We start from the raw sequence: 13,982 nt of genomic DNA, 5'->3' as shown, positions 1-13,982 counted from the left end.
CTGTCGGCTCCCGCTTCCCCCTCCGCTGGGTTCTCTCCTGGGCGTGTTGGGTTTTGTTTGGGAATTTTGGTTTGGGTTTTTTGCCTCCCGTCTGCCTTCAAAACTCCCCGGTGCCTGTGTGGGTTCTGCTCCCACTCCAGGGTCCAATCCCTGTCCCTGGGGTTGGCAGGCCAGGGGGTGTCCAGGGGTTCTCCCACCGGGAAAGGTTTCGGGATCTGGATTGCTGTGCCTGCGTGTGCTGGATGGGACACGGGACATTATTTTCCATTTCATTTTATTCTCTGTACTTTTCCGCCACCGCGGCCGGGAAGGAATGCTCCTTGAGATTCCCTGGCAGCATTTTCCCCAGATAAAGACTCGGATAAGGCTTTGGGATGTTCCCGCATGCCCACCTCTGTGCTGTGCCCTGCTGCCCACCCCATGTTGGGGGACCAGGCTCCGTGTCCCACCGGAGCCTGCGGCCGCTCTTCCTGCTGGGAAGGAGGGTGAGGCAGGCCGGGCCCCACCCTGGAGCCGAGGTTTCCCCTTTTCCCGCTCCGTGGGGCGCGGGGTGCCCGGGGTAATGATTAACCCCAAGCCCACGGCCCCAGCGCCATTTTGATCGGGGCGGGAGCGCTCCAGGCCCGGCTCCGGGGCCAGCCAGGGACCCCCACCCGGCTGCTCCCCCAGAGGGACCCCCGAAAGGACACCCCATGTGGGTGGCACCAGCCAGGGTGGGGCCCTTGCCCGCTGCCCTGCTCTGCTCCCCATGTCACCCGTGTGCCAAGGGCCATTTTGGGCCAGTGTCCCACAGCCGGAGGTGGAGGCCGTGTCCCCATCCCTGGATTTCCTGGAGATCCGGGATCCACAGGGGCTGTCAGCGGCGCTCGTGGGTGTGGGGTCAAACAGGGGAGCCATTCCTTCCTCCTCTGTGGGATTCCTGCTCCGCCGTGGAGCTTTGGGGATCACCAGGATCAGAGCTGGGTGGTGGCTCTTGGAAAGCTGGGGACTGTCTCTGGGCCTGCCCGGGGGGAAAAGCTGTCAGCTCCCTCCAAACCCCCCAAAACAGGCTGGGAGAGGGTGAGCTTGGCTTCCTGCCTTTTCCCTCCGGGTGGGATGAGGCAATGTGGCCACGGCCATGGCTGGCCCTGAGCCATCTCTTGGGACACCCATGGCTGGGGACACCTTCACCCCCCCCATCCCTGCTGTGCTTCCAAGGGAAAGGCGCTTTCTCCTCCCAGTTTGGTCCCACTTTGCTCCGGGGTGGTGGCAGCTGAGGAGTGGCCTTGGAGGTGTCACCTTTGTCACCGACCGTCCTGTGTCCCTTTCTGGGCAGCGGGATCCCGGGACAGCAGCTGTGGAGCTGAGCAGACCCCGCGGATCCCCAAAGGCAGGCAGGGAGCAGGGCTGGGACACCCCGAGAGCCCCGGCTGGAGCTTCCACACCCCGGCCCCTTTCTCCCGATGAGTTCCAGAGGCTGTGGCGCTGCGGGAGCCGTGCCTGGAGGCTGGAGCAGCTGGAAGCTTTTGCTCCAGAGGGTTTTTATCAGCTTGACAAGGCTGCTGCCAAAGGCTCTGACCTGTCAGGCTCCAGCTCGGGGCAATTCCCGCTGCTCTGGCTGCCCGAGCTTGGGAAGAGGCAGGGGCAAATTATTCCTGTGGTTTTGAAGTCCCACTGCCATATATCCCCCTAAAATTGCTTTTCAGGTGGGAGCTCTTTGCTGTTGAAAGTTTTATTGGATTGGACTCAGGCGGAAAGAGAGCCTTTGTGGAATTTCCAATCAAATTTTCCCCTTTCCTTGGCTTTTCCAACCAAAAGAAAAACAACAAACCAAAGAAAAGAGGAGGGAAAAGGGCTTATGAGACGAAAGGACTTTTCCTTCCTGATTTGAGTCAGATCAGCCAGAAAAAGCATTTTCCTCTTTAAATCTCCAGTGGTTGATGCTGGAGGGAATAATGATGATGATGATAATAATAATAATAATAATAATAAAGGGAACATTTCAGGAGAGGAGGAGCTGATCCCTTTGTGTGGCTGTCAGGTCTCCTGGATGAGTGAGGGGCCTGGGGGATTTTTCCTTGTTCCCATCTGGCTGCCACAGCATTCCTGGGCACCTGGGGCCAGGGAAGCACCCTGGGATCACCCGGGGCCGGAGGGACAGGGCAGGAATTGGCTCCTCCAGGCTCCCCTGTGGCTGTGGGGAGGTGGCTCTGCCACCCACTGTCCTTGGTGGTTTGGGAAGGCAATCCCTGTCTCCGTGGCTCCAGCTGGGAATTCTGATGCTGGAGGCTCTGGAGCTGCTGGGAAGAGACAGAAGGACAAACCCCCGACCCTGTCCCTCGGATTAACCCCTTCCTGCCTGTGCCAGGCCCCAGGGCAGTTGTGGTGGGGCTGGTGAGCTGTGAGTGGGGCTGAGGCTGTGCTGGGAAACCAGGAAGGTGGTGATGAGTGTGGAAAGGGATTTTCCTTGGCTGCAGGCTGAGGAACAGCAGCAAAGGGCTCCCTTTGTGTCCCCTGATCCCAGTTCCTGCCCCACAGGCACTTCCCCACCCTGTCCTTGGCTCCCTCTGAGCTGGGGGGGCTCAGGAGGAATAAAACATCTCCAGCATCTGGAGGGTGCTTGGACACATCAGATGGGACGAGGAGAGTGCTGTTCCCAGAGCTTTTCCTGGCACTTCACCTCCTCAGTGCTGGGAATGGCACTGCCAGACCCTTCCAGCAGCGGGGAAGAGCTGTGGAACAGGGTGCAAGTGCTGTGGTGCTCCTCTGACTTTATCTTGGCAGGGGTTTTGCTCCTGGATCACAGGAGAAGCTGGAGGCAGCATTTTTAGGAATGCTCCAGCTTTCAGGAGCTGTTTCAATCCTGCCCTGTCCCTGTGCCATGTCCTGCACCTCCTTTGCTGCATCCTTGTCGTGAATGTGGCTGTGGTGGCTTGAGGGTGGCTGTCCCTTGGAGCAGGGATGGCTTTTCCTGCTTCTTGCTGCTCCAGGGCCTTGGAACCAGGGTGATGGCTCCTGGTCAGGGCCAGGAGAGTCCTGCCTTCCATAAATAAAGCTCCTTTACTTTTTAGGAGAGTTGTTGGAGTGCCCAGCACAGCTCCCAGCGGATGATTCATTTCCTTGGAATCTCAGGAGCTGCAGACAGGGAATAAATTTGGCTTTTCTGCAGGGAAAGGGGAGATGGCTGTCTTGGAATTTTGCTCTGGACCTGGAATGAGATGCCTGGGGAGAATTCCCTCCCTTGGGGATCCTCCTGGCTTTGGAGAAGGGTTCAGAAATTCCATGGAAGCGTGCAAAATCCATTTCCAAAGGGTGCTGGCAGCCTGGGCAGCCTCCAGGGTGTGCAGGAATGGGGTGGGAGAGATGGGACGTTAAATCTTGCCAAGGAAGAATGGGAAAACCTGATCCCTCTGGCACGAGGATGGGTTTGGGAGCTGGTGGAGCCTTGCATGAGGCATCTCCAGAGGGAGGGATCCTTCCCTCTGTTTTGCTTTGGGATCAGCTGATCCCAGCCCATGGATTTGCAAGTCTGATGGGCTTTGTGCCTGGCAGGTGTCTGCAGGGCCACAAGGAACTGGGACAGATTCCCCGAAAGGATCCATTTATCCCTCTAATTTTTCAGGAAGACCCTCAGGCGAGTCCCCAGCCCAGGGGTGTGCCAGGGGTTGGTCCCACGGCAGAGCAGCTCCAAAGCTTGCAGGAAGCTCAGGGTCAAACCAGTGCGCCCCAACCCAGCACATGTGGGGGGGGTTCATCCCCAATATTCGTTATTTGATTTTTCTGGAGGCCCCAAACCCCACCAAGTTCCCCAGGAGGGAGCGAGGGGCAGGAAGGAAGGAGCAGCAGGATGGGGCCGCTCCGTGGAACTGCTCAGCCGAGCTTTGAGCTTGGTGTCCCGGGGGACAAAGGCTGATTGTTCTGCTCGGGAAGGGGACGAGTGTTGCTGTCGAGGCAGGATGGGAATGAAGAGGCTCTGAGCAGATCAGAAGGTTGTGAGAGTAAAACTCCGGTTTATTCAAAATACACTGTTCTTTTATCCAGAGCTTTGTGAGGGCCAACTCCATTGAAAGTGAAAACAAGTCAGTGCATTGGTGTACAGTGCTTGCACACAGTGATAGAACTTAACTGTAAACAATGTGAAAAACAAGAGAGATAAAGAATTATTTACATTCTTCTCCAGCTCTTTCCCAGCCTTTTGCCTGGCTAGAAACTCTCAGTTTCTCTCTTTGACTGAATCTGAGTCCCACAGACGAGGATCCCAGGTGTGCTCATCCTCCTCCCTGCGGCCTGCCATCGGCTTGGATCAGCTGGAAAAGTGCCGGTGGGTTGGTGTTTTTTCCCTTTTTGGAAAGCTGCAGAAGGAGGGGACGAGCGGGGCGCCCCGGGTTTGCCTCTGCGCCTCCTCCGGAGCGGGGTGCGGGAAGCAAACCCCGACACCTGAACTCGCTCCCCGGCCTTTGGGGAATGCATTTCTGGCCCGTGCAGCTTTCCCCCTCTCAAACCTGTTCGGTCACCTCCCGGCGCTGTTTTGTTCTCCTTCCCTGCTCCAGTGAGTTCTTTTATCCAACCCATCCACTGCAAATAATCGCACTTACGAGCGTCCCGGGAGCTCGATTACAGTGTTTGCTTTCCTCCTGCTCCATTGGCGAATTCCCGCAGTCACAGGGTCCGGCCGGGCTCTGGGGATTGGAGAACTCGTGTTTACAATTCAGATGTTCTCAGAACTTGAGCTAGCATGAAAACCCTCCAAAAAAACCCCCATGGGCTGTTTACCACATCAAAGAGCTTCAGCCCCGTTCGAGCTTGGCTTGAAACTCAAACAAAGAATCTTTCAGTGAGTTCAGAAACGCTGCGAGAATTCTTGGAAAATTATTGTTTTCAGCGTGATGGGGAGGGAGCTTCAAGTTCCCACCCAGAGCAGGATTTGTGAGTATTAAAATGCATTTCAGGACCTGGCTCTTTGTAGGTTTTTCGGTGCAAGCAGGAGAAGGGAACGGCAAGGCATTCATCCCGGTGCATCTGCTCTGAAAGCACAGGTTTATCCCAAAAATCAGGGTATTATCCATCCCTTATCAAATCCCTCACACCTGAGGTGATTTATCTCATGGATCTGAACCCATCATGGAGAGGCCAGAGGATGTGGATGCTCTCCAGCCCATCCATCCATGGGTTTTTTGTTGTGTATTTATCTTCCCAAAATATTTTCATGTTGTCTCTACAAAATCGTAATTGTGCTGCTCCTCAGGCATATTTCAGGGAGCTAAACCCAGGAATGGCTGGATATATTCAAATTCCTCACAATGAGCAGGTTTGATGTTCTCTAAGCTGTGGAAAAGCCCCAAATTTGTTGGGAAAACCAGGGCATCTCCCCACCTGCTCATCCAAAACACTTCAGGACGTTTTGTTCTGGGAAGCTTCCAATATTTGGGGGTTTTGTGGTTCTGTGGTGCGGGAGGAACTCAAATCCATTAATTTGGGGTTTGCCATCCCCTTGGGGATGCCAGGAGTGTCCCAGTCCTTGTGTTTCCCAGAGCTGGCAATGCCCAGGCTCCCAAATGCTCCTGCTGGAGCTTCTCCAGAGCTCAGAGCCTTCTCCTGGGAGCTGCTATTGGCCTGTGCCATAATCAGCTTCCCTTAATTAACAGCAACTGAGGGTTCCTTTATACACAAGGAAACCATGGAAAGGGAGGGTTTGGGTGGAAGGCCCTGGATCTGGAGAAAACTCCAGAATTCTGCTCCCAGGACCACACCAGGAGCACAGAGGTCCCTGCTCGTGGCAGGGGGTGGAATGAGGTGATGGTTGAGGTCCCTTCCAACCAAAACCATTCCATGATTCCATGAAATACTCAGCACAGGACACGTGGCAGGAGTGGCCCTGCTGCAGTGTGCCCCTCAGTCCCTGTTTTGGCAGGATCTCCTTGGCCTGGGGATGTCCAGGCTTTGGGGAAGGGTTGGCCCAACCCAAGGCTGCCTCAGGGTTTGTTCTGTTTTCCCAACTGCTCTGAGGGGAACCTGGGGCCACAGGGATGGAGGGGGGGTTTGCTGTGTGCACGTGAAACCTGCCTGGGGTCTGCCCGGTGCTTCTCCTGGGAAGAACAGGATTTGTGGCCTCTCTGATGGGATCTGGATGCCAGGAGGGCTCCACAAGCTCCGGCACGCAGCCAGTGACTCACTGCACTGTCAGCCCCTGGGAACGTGCCTTGGAGAGGAGAGCGAGCTGCCACAGGGGCTGAGGCAGGCAGAGTGAGTCCCACCAGCCGGGGATGATCCCTGGGAGCTCCAAACCTCTCCCACAGCACCTTCAGCACTTGGGGCAGGGACGTGGAGCTGGGGGAACTGGAAGGCTCAAAGCCAATCCTGGTGTCCTGTGGCCAGGAACAGGTGGATAAATCTGTCCAGGTAATCCTGGGGATTGTGGCATCCAAGAGTCAGGGAGAGGCAGTTCTGGGATGGAGCTGAGTCCAGAAGGAGCAGTGAAGCTGCAGGGGCCTCTGCTCCTGGCTAATTCCAAATCCAGACCGATTTGTACCTGTGTAATCCAGGGTTCCTTGAGTGTTTTGGCTGAGGCTGGAGCAACTCGGAGCCTCTCGATCTTCCAGGAATTGAAATGACATTAAATAATTTCATTTTTCCCAAAAATCCCTCCAAGGGGCTGTAGCAGCTCACACCAGGAATCAGCCCAGATCAGCCTTTGATGGAGCTTTGATGGAAAACCTCCATTGCCTTTCAGGGGCATCACCTCAGCCTTTGCTGAGCAGGAGCAGCTCAGAAATCATGGAATGGGAATATCCTGAAAGCTGTGGAGGTCCAGCTCCCTTAAATCCTCATATCCTCCCTTCCCACGCTTTGAGAGGTCTCCTCATGCCGGGTGAAGCGATGGGAGAGGGAGAGGCCATCCCTGAATCCCACCTTCCTTCCAGCTCCAGCCAGGGCCGAGGTGGCTCTCGGTGGTTCTGCAGAAGTGGGATCTACCCCAAAAATGGGGATCAACCCCAAAGCCAACATGGGACTCCCCCACCCTCACATCTGGAGATGCTCCTGTGTCCCTTCCCGCTCCGGGTGCCGTGTCTCCAAGGTTTTGTTCTTTTTCAATCCATTTATGGCTTTATTTTTGGAAAGGTTTCTGCTTGCTGCTGGAGCCTTGCTGTTCCCAGCTGCTCCTTTCCAGCCCCTTGACCTTGGAGTTGGATGAGGCTGTTTTTTCCCTGGCTCCCTTGGCCTTTGGGACTGTGGCATGATCCCAGTGATAAATTCCTGAGGTGTACTGCCGTTGAGGGAGCCTTTATCAGCTGCTGGAGGGAAGGAATTGCAAACACAGCCAGCAGGTCTGGGAGTGGGGCTGCCTGGAAGGAGATTCCCAGCTTCCCTGGTTCCTGGGAAGTCATCTTCTGCTCAGGGAGTTCCAGCACAAGGGCAGGATGGAGCACTGGAATAACCCTCCCCATCTCCTGGGCCATCCGTGGGCAGAAATGTGGAAAATGAACGAAATTCCATGAATGGTCTGGGGGCAGCACCTCATCCTGGAGTGCTCTGAACACCCAGCTTGGGGCAGGATGGGCTCTGACATCCTTTGGCAGGGAACTGGGGCAGGGAAAGGGGAAATGTCTGGAGTGGATGATGCAAACCTTGGGCTTGGTCACCTCAGAGGTGTTTTCCAAGCCAAATAATCCACAAGTGCCTCGAGGGCAGCCGCTCACCCTGGAGTTGCTCAGAGCCCCTGGAGCAGGGGAGCCCATCCAGGGCCTCCCTGGGCCCAGCACATTCCCACGGGAGCTCAGATTCCACCTGGGACAGGCTTTGTTGTTTACAGCAGCCAAACGTTGGGCACTTGAAAGGAAGAGCCCCTTTGCTAATCCCGTTTTACAGAGAGTTCCAGGAGACTTGAGGAACAAACAGAAAATAACGTCGATCCAGGTCGGTATCAAACCTAAATGATCAGAGGATCAAATATTTACCCAGGTCAATATTTAACCAGGAGACAATAAATGCTGATATTGAACCAAATCTGGATATAAATACAGGCTATTTATAAAGCGAGCCTGCAAAGGGGCACTGCCAGGGCCGTGCCAGGGGGGTTGATTGATGATTATCCTGCCCATTGTTTGCTGATTCCCTTGGAGGCTGGAGTTTGGTGCAGGTGCAGGGAGGAGCAGGAGCCCGGGCTGGGCTGTTGTGCCACACCTGTGCCCCCGGGGTCCCTCATCCTGGGACAGGCCCCCCTTCCTGCTGGAGCCACCTCCTGCTGCTCCCCCATCCCTTCAGCCCCCAGAATCATCGACTCATGGACTGGTTTGTGCTGGGGGACAGTGGAGACCACCCAACACCTCCCACTGTCCCAGGCTCCTCCAGCCCCAGTGTCCAGCCTGGCCTTGGGCACTGCCAGGGATCCAGGGGCAGCCACAGCTGCTCTGGGCACCCGTGCCAGGCCTGCCCACCCTCCCAGGGAACAATTCCCAATTCCCAAATCCCATCCATCCCTGCCCTGTGGCAGTGGGAGCCATTCCCTGTGTCCTGTCCCTCCATCCCCTGTCCCCAGCCCCTCTCCAGCTCTCCTGGAGCCCCTCAGGCCCTGCAGGGCTCTGAGCTCTCCCTGGAGCTTCTCCTCTCCAGGGGAGCACCCCCAGCTCTGCCAGCCCTGGAGCAGCTCCGTGGCCTCCTCTGGAAGTCCTCCAGCAGTTCCACATCCCTCAGATGCTCCTCTCAGCTCTGGGTGCTCCTGCCTGCCCGGCATGGACACAGGTGACGTTTTTCTTGCCCCGTGTCCCCAAATCTCTTTGCAGCAGTGACAGCACCACGCTGGGGGCTGGGTCTGCATCCAGCTGGGAGGGAATCTCCCATCTGGGAGATGGGCAGGAGCGGGCACAGGGCTGCTGAAATGCCCCCACGTGCCCCCAGCCCCTCCCTGTGCCACCCTCAGAGCTGCTGCCTGTTTAGCAAACACCTTTTTCCTCCTGCCCGGGCGGTGACAACACCTGATGTTCCTCCCCGGCCGTTTGTCATTTATCACCTGCAGATTAGGAGGTGTTTAATCAGGGGACAGCCAGTCCCACCCCCAGCCCCAGCCCAGCTCTCCGTGCTCGTGGTTAATCCGGGTTTATCTGGGGCCTGCCAAGAAATGTTTGTGTTGGACTCTGCTTGAATCGATCTCTGTGCTGATAACAGCTCCCCCAGCCTGGGACATCTGATCCAGGGATAAATCCCAGGCTCCTGCAGGATTTATGGGAACTGCCGGGGCTGGAGGGGCTCATGTCCACCACTATGAACCCCTGGAAAATCCTGCTCCTGGAAAATCCACTCTGCAGAGGTGGGATGGCATTGCTCTCTTCATTGAGCCACTGGTTTTACTGGGGGTGGGGGATTCACATCCTGAGGCTCTCCCAGATTATCCTGAGGTTATCCCATCCTCCAGGGAACTTTGGTCACCAGGTTTGGGTGTGCTGAGTGTAGAGACACACAAGCTGGTGCCCTGTGCCTTTCTGGAGTGAACAAAGTGCTGGTTTGTGCCTTCTCCTCATTTTTATTTTGGTTTTCTTTCTCTGCCAAGTTGAGGAGATGCTTCTCCAGGGTCAAACTTGGGTGGCTTTGGGGGGAAAATCCCTCTGGAATTCAGTGCTTTGGCTGTGTGAGAGGAGCTTCTTGTTGGCTTTCCCTTCCTGGACATGTAAAGATGGCTGCAAATCAAAGAGAGTGGACTTAGGTGGGATTTTGGGAAGGAATTCCTGGCTGGGAGGGTGGGCAGGCCCTGGCACAGGTTCCCAGAGCAGCTGTGGCTGCCCCTGGATCCCTGAAGTCTCCAAGGCCAGGCTGGGACAATGGAATGGGATGAGCTTTGAGGTCCCTTCCTGCTCAAACCATTGTGGGATTCTGTGAACGATCCCAATCCCTCTGGCCTCCCAGAAGGTTTGTTGGTGTCTCCTCTTTTCCCTGAGCTGCTGCTGACTCTGGTGGCTGCTGGAGCCTGTGGCCATGCAGTCGGGGGTGTCTGGTGCCTCCTGCCCTCATCCCGGTCCCCAGGGATGGCAGGGACAGCCTGGCCATGCCTGTGAGGGCCTGTGATCCCACTGAAAACCTGGTGGCTCTTCATCTGCAAGGCTCCGAGGCCTTTTGCCATCAGCTCACATCTCGTGCACTGTGGGGAAGAGCTGAGCACCCTGTGTGTGGGATAAATTCAATCCTGCCCCAGAAAGAGCCGGGAAATGGCTCATTCCTGGAGGAGGGGATGGGCTGAGCATTGCAGGTCACTGCTGTCCCATGGGAGGGGGACAGGCAGAGGACGTGGGGTCTCCAGCTCTGAGATATGAAATTCTCCTGCAAGTGAGCAGGAGAACCATGTGGAATGAGAGCGAGCCCGCAGGAGCCTGCTAAATACTGCTCTGGGATTTGGAGGAATCCTAGATCTCTTCCCCTCTTCTTGGCCTGTTTGGAACACTGCCCTTGGAGAAAGGATCTGGGCCTGAGGGATCTGGGAAGAGCCCTCAGCCCTCTGTGGGAACCTGGGAGAGGTGGAGGCAGGAGAAGGGAGAGGTGCAGGACATTTGTGAGCACACCATCGTCTGTGTGGGGATGATAAAGGGATTTAGGATGCTGTGCCTCAGTCTCCTCAGGAGAGCCCCGCACTTCCCATTTGCCTCTTCTTTCCAAGAGGCTTCCTTTTTCCTCCTTGGAAAGGCTCCAACCGTGGTGGGCAACCACCAACCCATGGTGGGCAGCCACCAGCTGCTTCCATGGCAGGAGGTGTGGGGTGGGAGGAGACACCATTGGCAGGGGGAACACCTGGAGCCCTAGGGGCTCTGGGAGGCTCTGGGGGTGCTGCCTTCCTTCACCAGGGGACTCTGTGGGGGTCTTTGGGGTGGCCAAGCCAAGGACAACCCCCCACTAACCCAGCCCTGCCTCCCACAGCTGCACCCCATGAGGATGGACCAGCGGATGCCACCGCTCATCCTGGAGGTGAGTGGCTTCCCTCATTCCTTCCCCTGCACCCTCCTGCTCCTGGTGGGAAGAGGACACACAGGAGTCCCCAAGAAACTGAGCTGGGACATTCCCCACTCCCCACCCACTCCCTCCTTCCATCCCCGCTTCCAGCTGGGACACATTCCTCCCTCTCTGCCAGTCCCGTGTCAGTGTGTCACTGTCACCTCCTTGGCCTGTGTGTCCCTATGGGCTGTGACAGGAGTGACAACCACGAGCACCCGAGTGCCTGAGTGGCACTTGGTCCCCTCAGGTGTGCTGATCTGACCTGAGGACTTTGTAGGATCAGGGAATTGTCTAATTTGGAGAAGCCCTCTAAGATCATCAGGTCCAACCATTCCCCAGCACTGCCAAGGCCACCACTGACCCATGTCCCCAGATGTCACATCCACACAGCTGTTAAATCCCTGCAGCAACGGGGACTCGCAGCCAGGGCTGGACAATCCTTTTTGGGGAAGATTTTCCCACTCTCCACCCAGCCTGGGCCCGTTCCCTCTCCTCCTGTCCCTGTTCCCTGGGGTAAGATCCTGAATCCCCCCGGCTGTCCCCTCCTGTCAGGAGCTGTGCAGAGCCACAAGGTCCCCCCTGAGCCTCCTTTTCTCCAGGCTGAGCCCCTTCCCAGCCCCCTCAGCCTCTGGGTTGGGCTGGGTACGGGCTGGGAAGTGCTTTGGGGTCAGAGGTGCCAGCACCCGGCCGGGCAGAGTTTTCCAGGTAATTCTGAGCCACAAACAAAAAGTTCCCATTTGTCCCGCTGGTGCTGGGGATTCCTGCGGAACTGTGGCTCCGTGGGGCATTCCATGGGGTGGGATTGTTGTTGTCCAGGTCCTGCACACACACAGAGCAGTGGGGCAGGGATGGTGTCCTCCTGCCTGCTGGCAGCCACTGCTGTTCCTTACCACCCCTTTCTCCAGGAGCCTGAAGGGGGATTACTGGGTTTTTTTTAATGGAAAGACCAGGAAAAGACTGGCTCTGCTTGGAGGGGTGGTTCTGGAGGAAGCGAGGTTGGGTGATGCCAAACAAGGGTCCTCCATGGAAATTTGGGCTCTTGATGCCTTGTGAAGGCTGCCCTAGAATAGAGGCTGGACAGAGCTAAAGAACCAAGCAGGGATTTTTTAAAAGGCCTCAATGGATCCACCTTGGGCAGCACAAGGGCCCAGCCAGGGCTGCACCCCAGGTGAACCCAAAATGGTCACAAAATCCCCGACCGCTCATGGGGGCTCTCACTTTGATCAGTTTGGCCCCATTTGCATATTGGAGTTAATTGTTCAATTACAGCTCCAGCCTATTAAGTTCCATCCTGATTGTTTTTCTCTCTTCATTCCACGTTGTTTGTGCTTTTGGGCCTGAGATTTGGATCATTTGTCCTTGGTCCCCAGCTAGAGAAGGAATTGTTTTGTCTCCCTGCTCTGTGCATAGAGCTCACCATGCCCTCATGTGAAGCCCAGACCCACACACTAAGGTAGAATGGAATCTGAAAAATATAAAAGCTAAAACCTGAGCCATCACCCTCCATGGAAATTTGGGTCCTCCATGGAATCCTTTAGTTTGGAAAGGCCCTCTGAGCTCCACACCTTTCCCCATTTCCATCTGCCTGGTCCCCTAGGGCAGAAGGACCTTCCCTTGGGAACTGGAGGTGAGAAAGTGAAATGCCAGAGATAAGGGAAGTGTGAAGGAAAAGGCGCCCAGCACTTGCCCTGCCCCTGCTCCTGCCAAGTGGGGCCGTTCATGGCTCAGGAATGTGTGGCATCCCGAGCTGCCCGGGGCAGCTGATTCCCAAGGGAACCTGGCCCGTGCCAGCCCAGTGCCAGGAGTGCCCAGGGCTGGGCTCCAAGGCTGTGCCATGGCTCTCCCGAGGCAGGAACCCGCCCAGCGAGGAGCAGGGAGGGGCTGGAGCTCTCCATGGGGATGGAATGGAGCTGCAGCTCTCCAAGTCCCTTCCCTTCCCTGCTGATGCCTTGGGGTAAAGAGGGAGGGCAGGCACCAGGGACATGACCCAGGAATGGCTGGAGCTGTGCCAGGGTGGATGTGAGGGAAAGGTTCCTTGTCCAGAGGGTGCTGGGCACTGACCCGGCTCCCTAGGGAATGGGCATGGAGCTCCAGGAATGTTTGGACACTCAGGGTGAGGTTGTTGGGGTGTCCTGTGTGGGACCAGGGGCTGGACTGGATGATCCTTGTGGATCCAACTTGGGATGCCCCATAACACCACAAGTAGCTTTAGGCTCTGCCTGAGCCAAGGTTCTTCTCCAGGGGGACTTTTGAGCTTCCTTTGACCAGGACAGGAACTTCCAGCACCTCCACATTTGACGAGGACAGACATGTGATGGTTGATGCCCTTAGAGGTCCTTTCCACACGTGACAATTCCCCAGTTCTGCAGGATTCCCAGCAGGCTGTGTACACACAGCGTGGCCCTGCCCAGCCCGGCCTCCCTGAGCTCCTTCCCGAGTGGCCCGGGGTGGATCTGTGGCTGTCCCCGTGCCTGGGTGACAGCCAGCTCAGCCATGTGCTGCCAGCACGGCACCCAGAGGTGCAAAGGCTCTCTGAATGAGCTGGAAGCTCCGTGATCCTTTCCCCGTAAAGGGCGTGGAAATCTCTTGGCTCCCACCCAGCTTTGTTCGGAGCCCTGAGGAGGCAGCAGGGCCGACTTTGGCCCATGGCACCGTGGTGACACAGTTCAGGGTTGGAAGCCTCGGCTCAGGGCGTGGGCTGAGCTCAGCTCCTGCTCCTGGAGTGCGCCCCGGGCTCTGCCAGGGAAGCCTGGTCCTTTTCCAGCTGCTCTCCGTGGGAATGAGGGCTTTGACACGTGGAGAACCACGCAGTGAAGGGCTGGAGCTCCGCACGAGAGCTTTAGTGCTGGGATCTGCGACCGCAGTGAGCAGAACCTGAGTCACCCAGTGGCAGAGGATGAATTTCCTCGAGGATTGCTCCATCAGGAAGCAATCCTGAAGGATTGTTGGGCCTGGATCCAGTGGGATGCCCCAGCAGGCGGGAACCAGGAGGGGAAGGAGCCAGAGCCAGAGGTTCTGGTAGCTTGGAG

At 56.7% G+C, this 13,982-nt stretch overlaps 1 protein-coding gene across 3 annotated transcripts in view; it reads left to right on the top strand.

The window, feature by feature from the left end:
• Nucleotides 1-13,982, top strand: part of LOC110467912 (Krueppel-like factor 5) — a 29,820-nt gene that overhangs the window by 4,020 nt on the left and 11,818 nt on the right. For 2 of the 3 annotated variants that reach the window (XM_085570792.1, XM_077786579.2), the window contains exon 2: nucleotides 10,879-10,926. In XM_085570792.1, the coding sequence (XP_085426918.1) occupies nucleotides 10,879-10,926 (48 nt within the window). Of the gene's footprint in view, nucleotides 1-626; nucleotides 4,301-10,878; nucleotides 10,927-13,982 lie in introns of those variants that run through there. The other variant, XM_085570793.1, reaches the window with a different exon arrangement.

This window comes from Lonchura striata, chromosome 4A (assembly GCF_050655825.1).
Source record: "Lonchura striata isolate lonStrDom1 chromosome 4A, ASM5065582v1, whole genome shotgun sequence".
Lineage (NCBI taxonomy): Eukaryota > Metazoa > Chordata > Aves > Passeriformes > Estrildidae > Lonchura > Lonchura striata.
The sequence above is the reverse complement of the archived record's forward strand: the minus strand, read 5'-3'. Positions and strand labels throughout refer to the sequence as shown.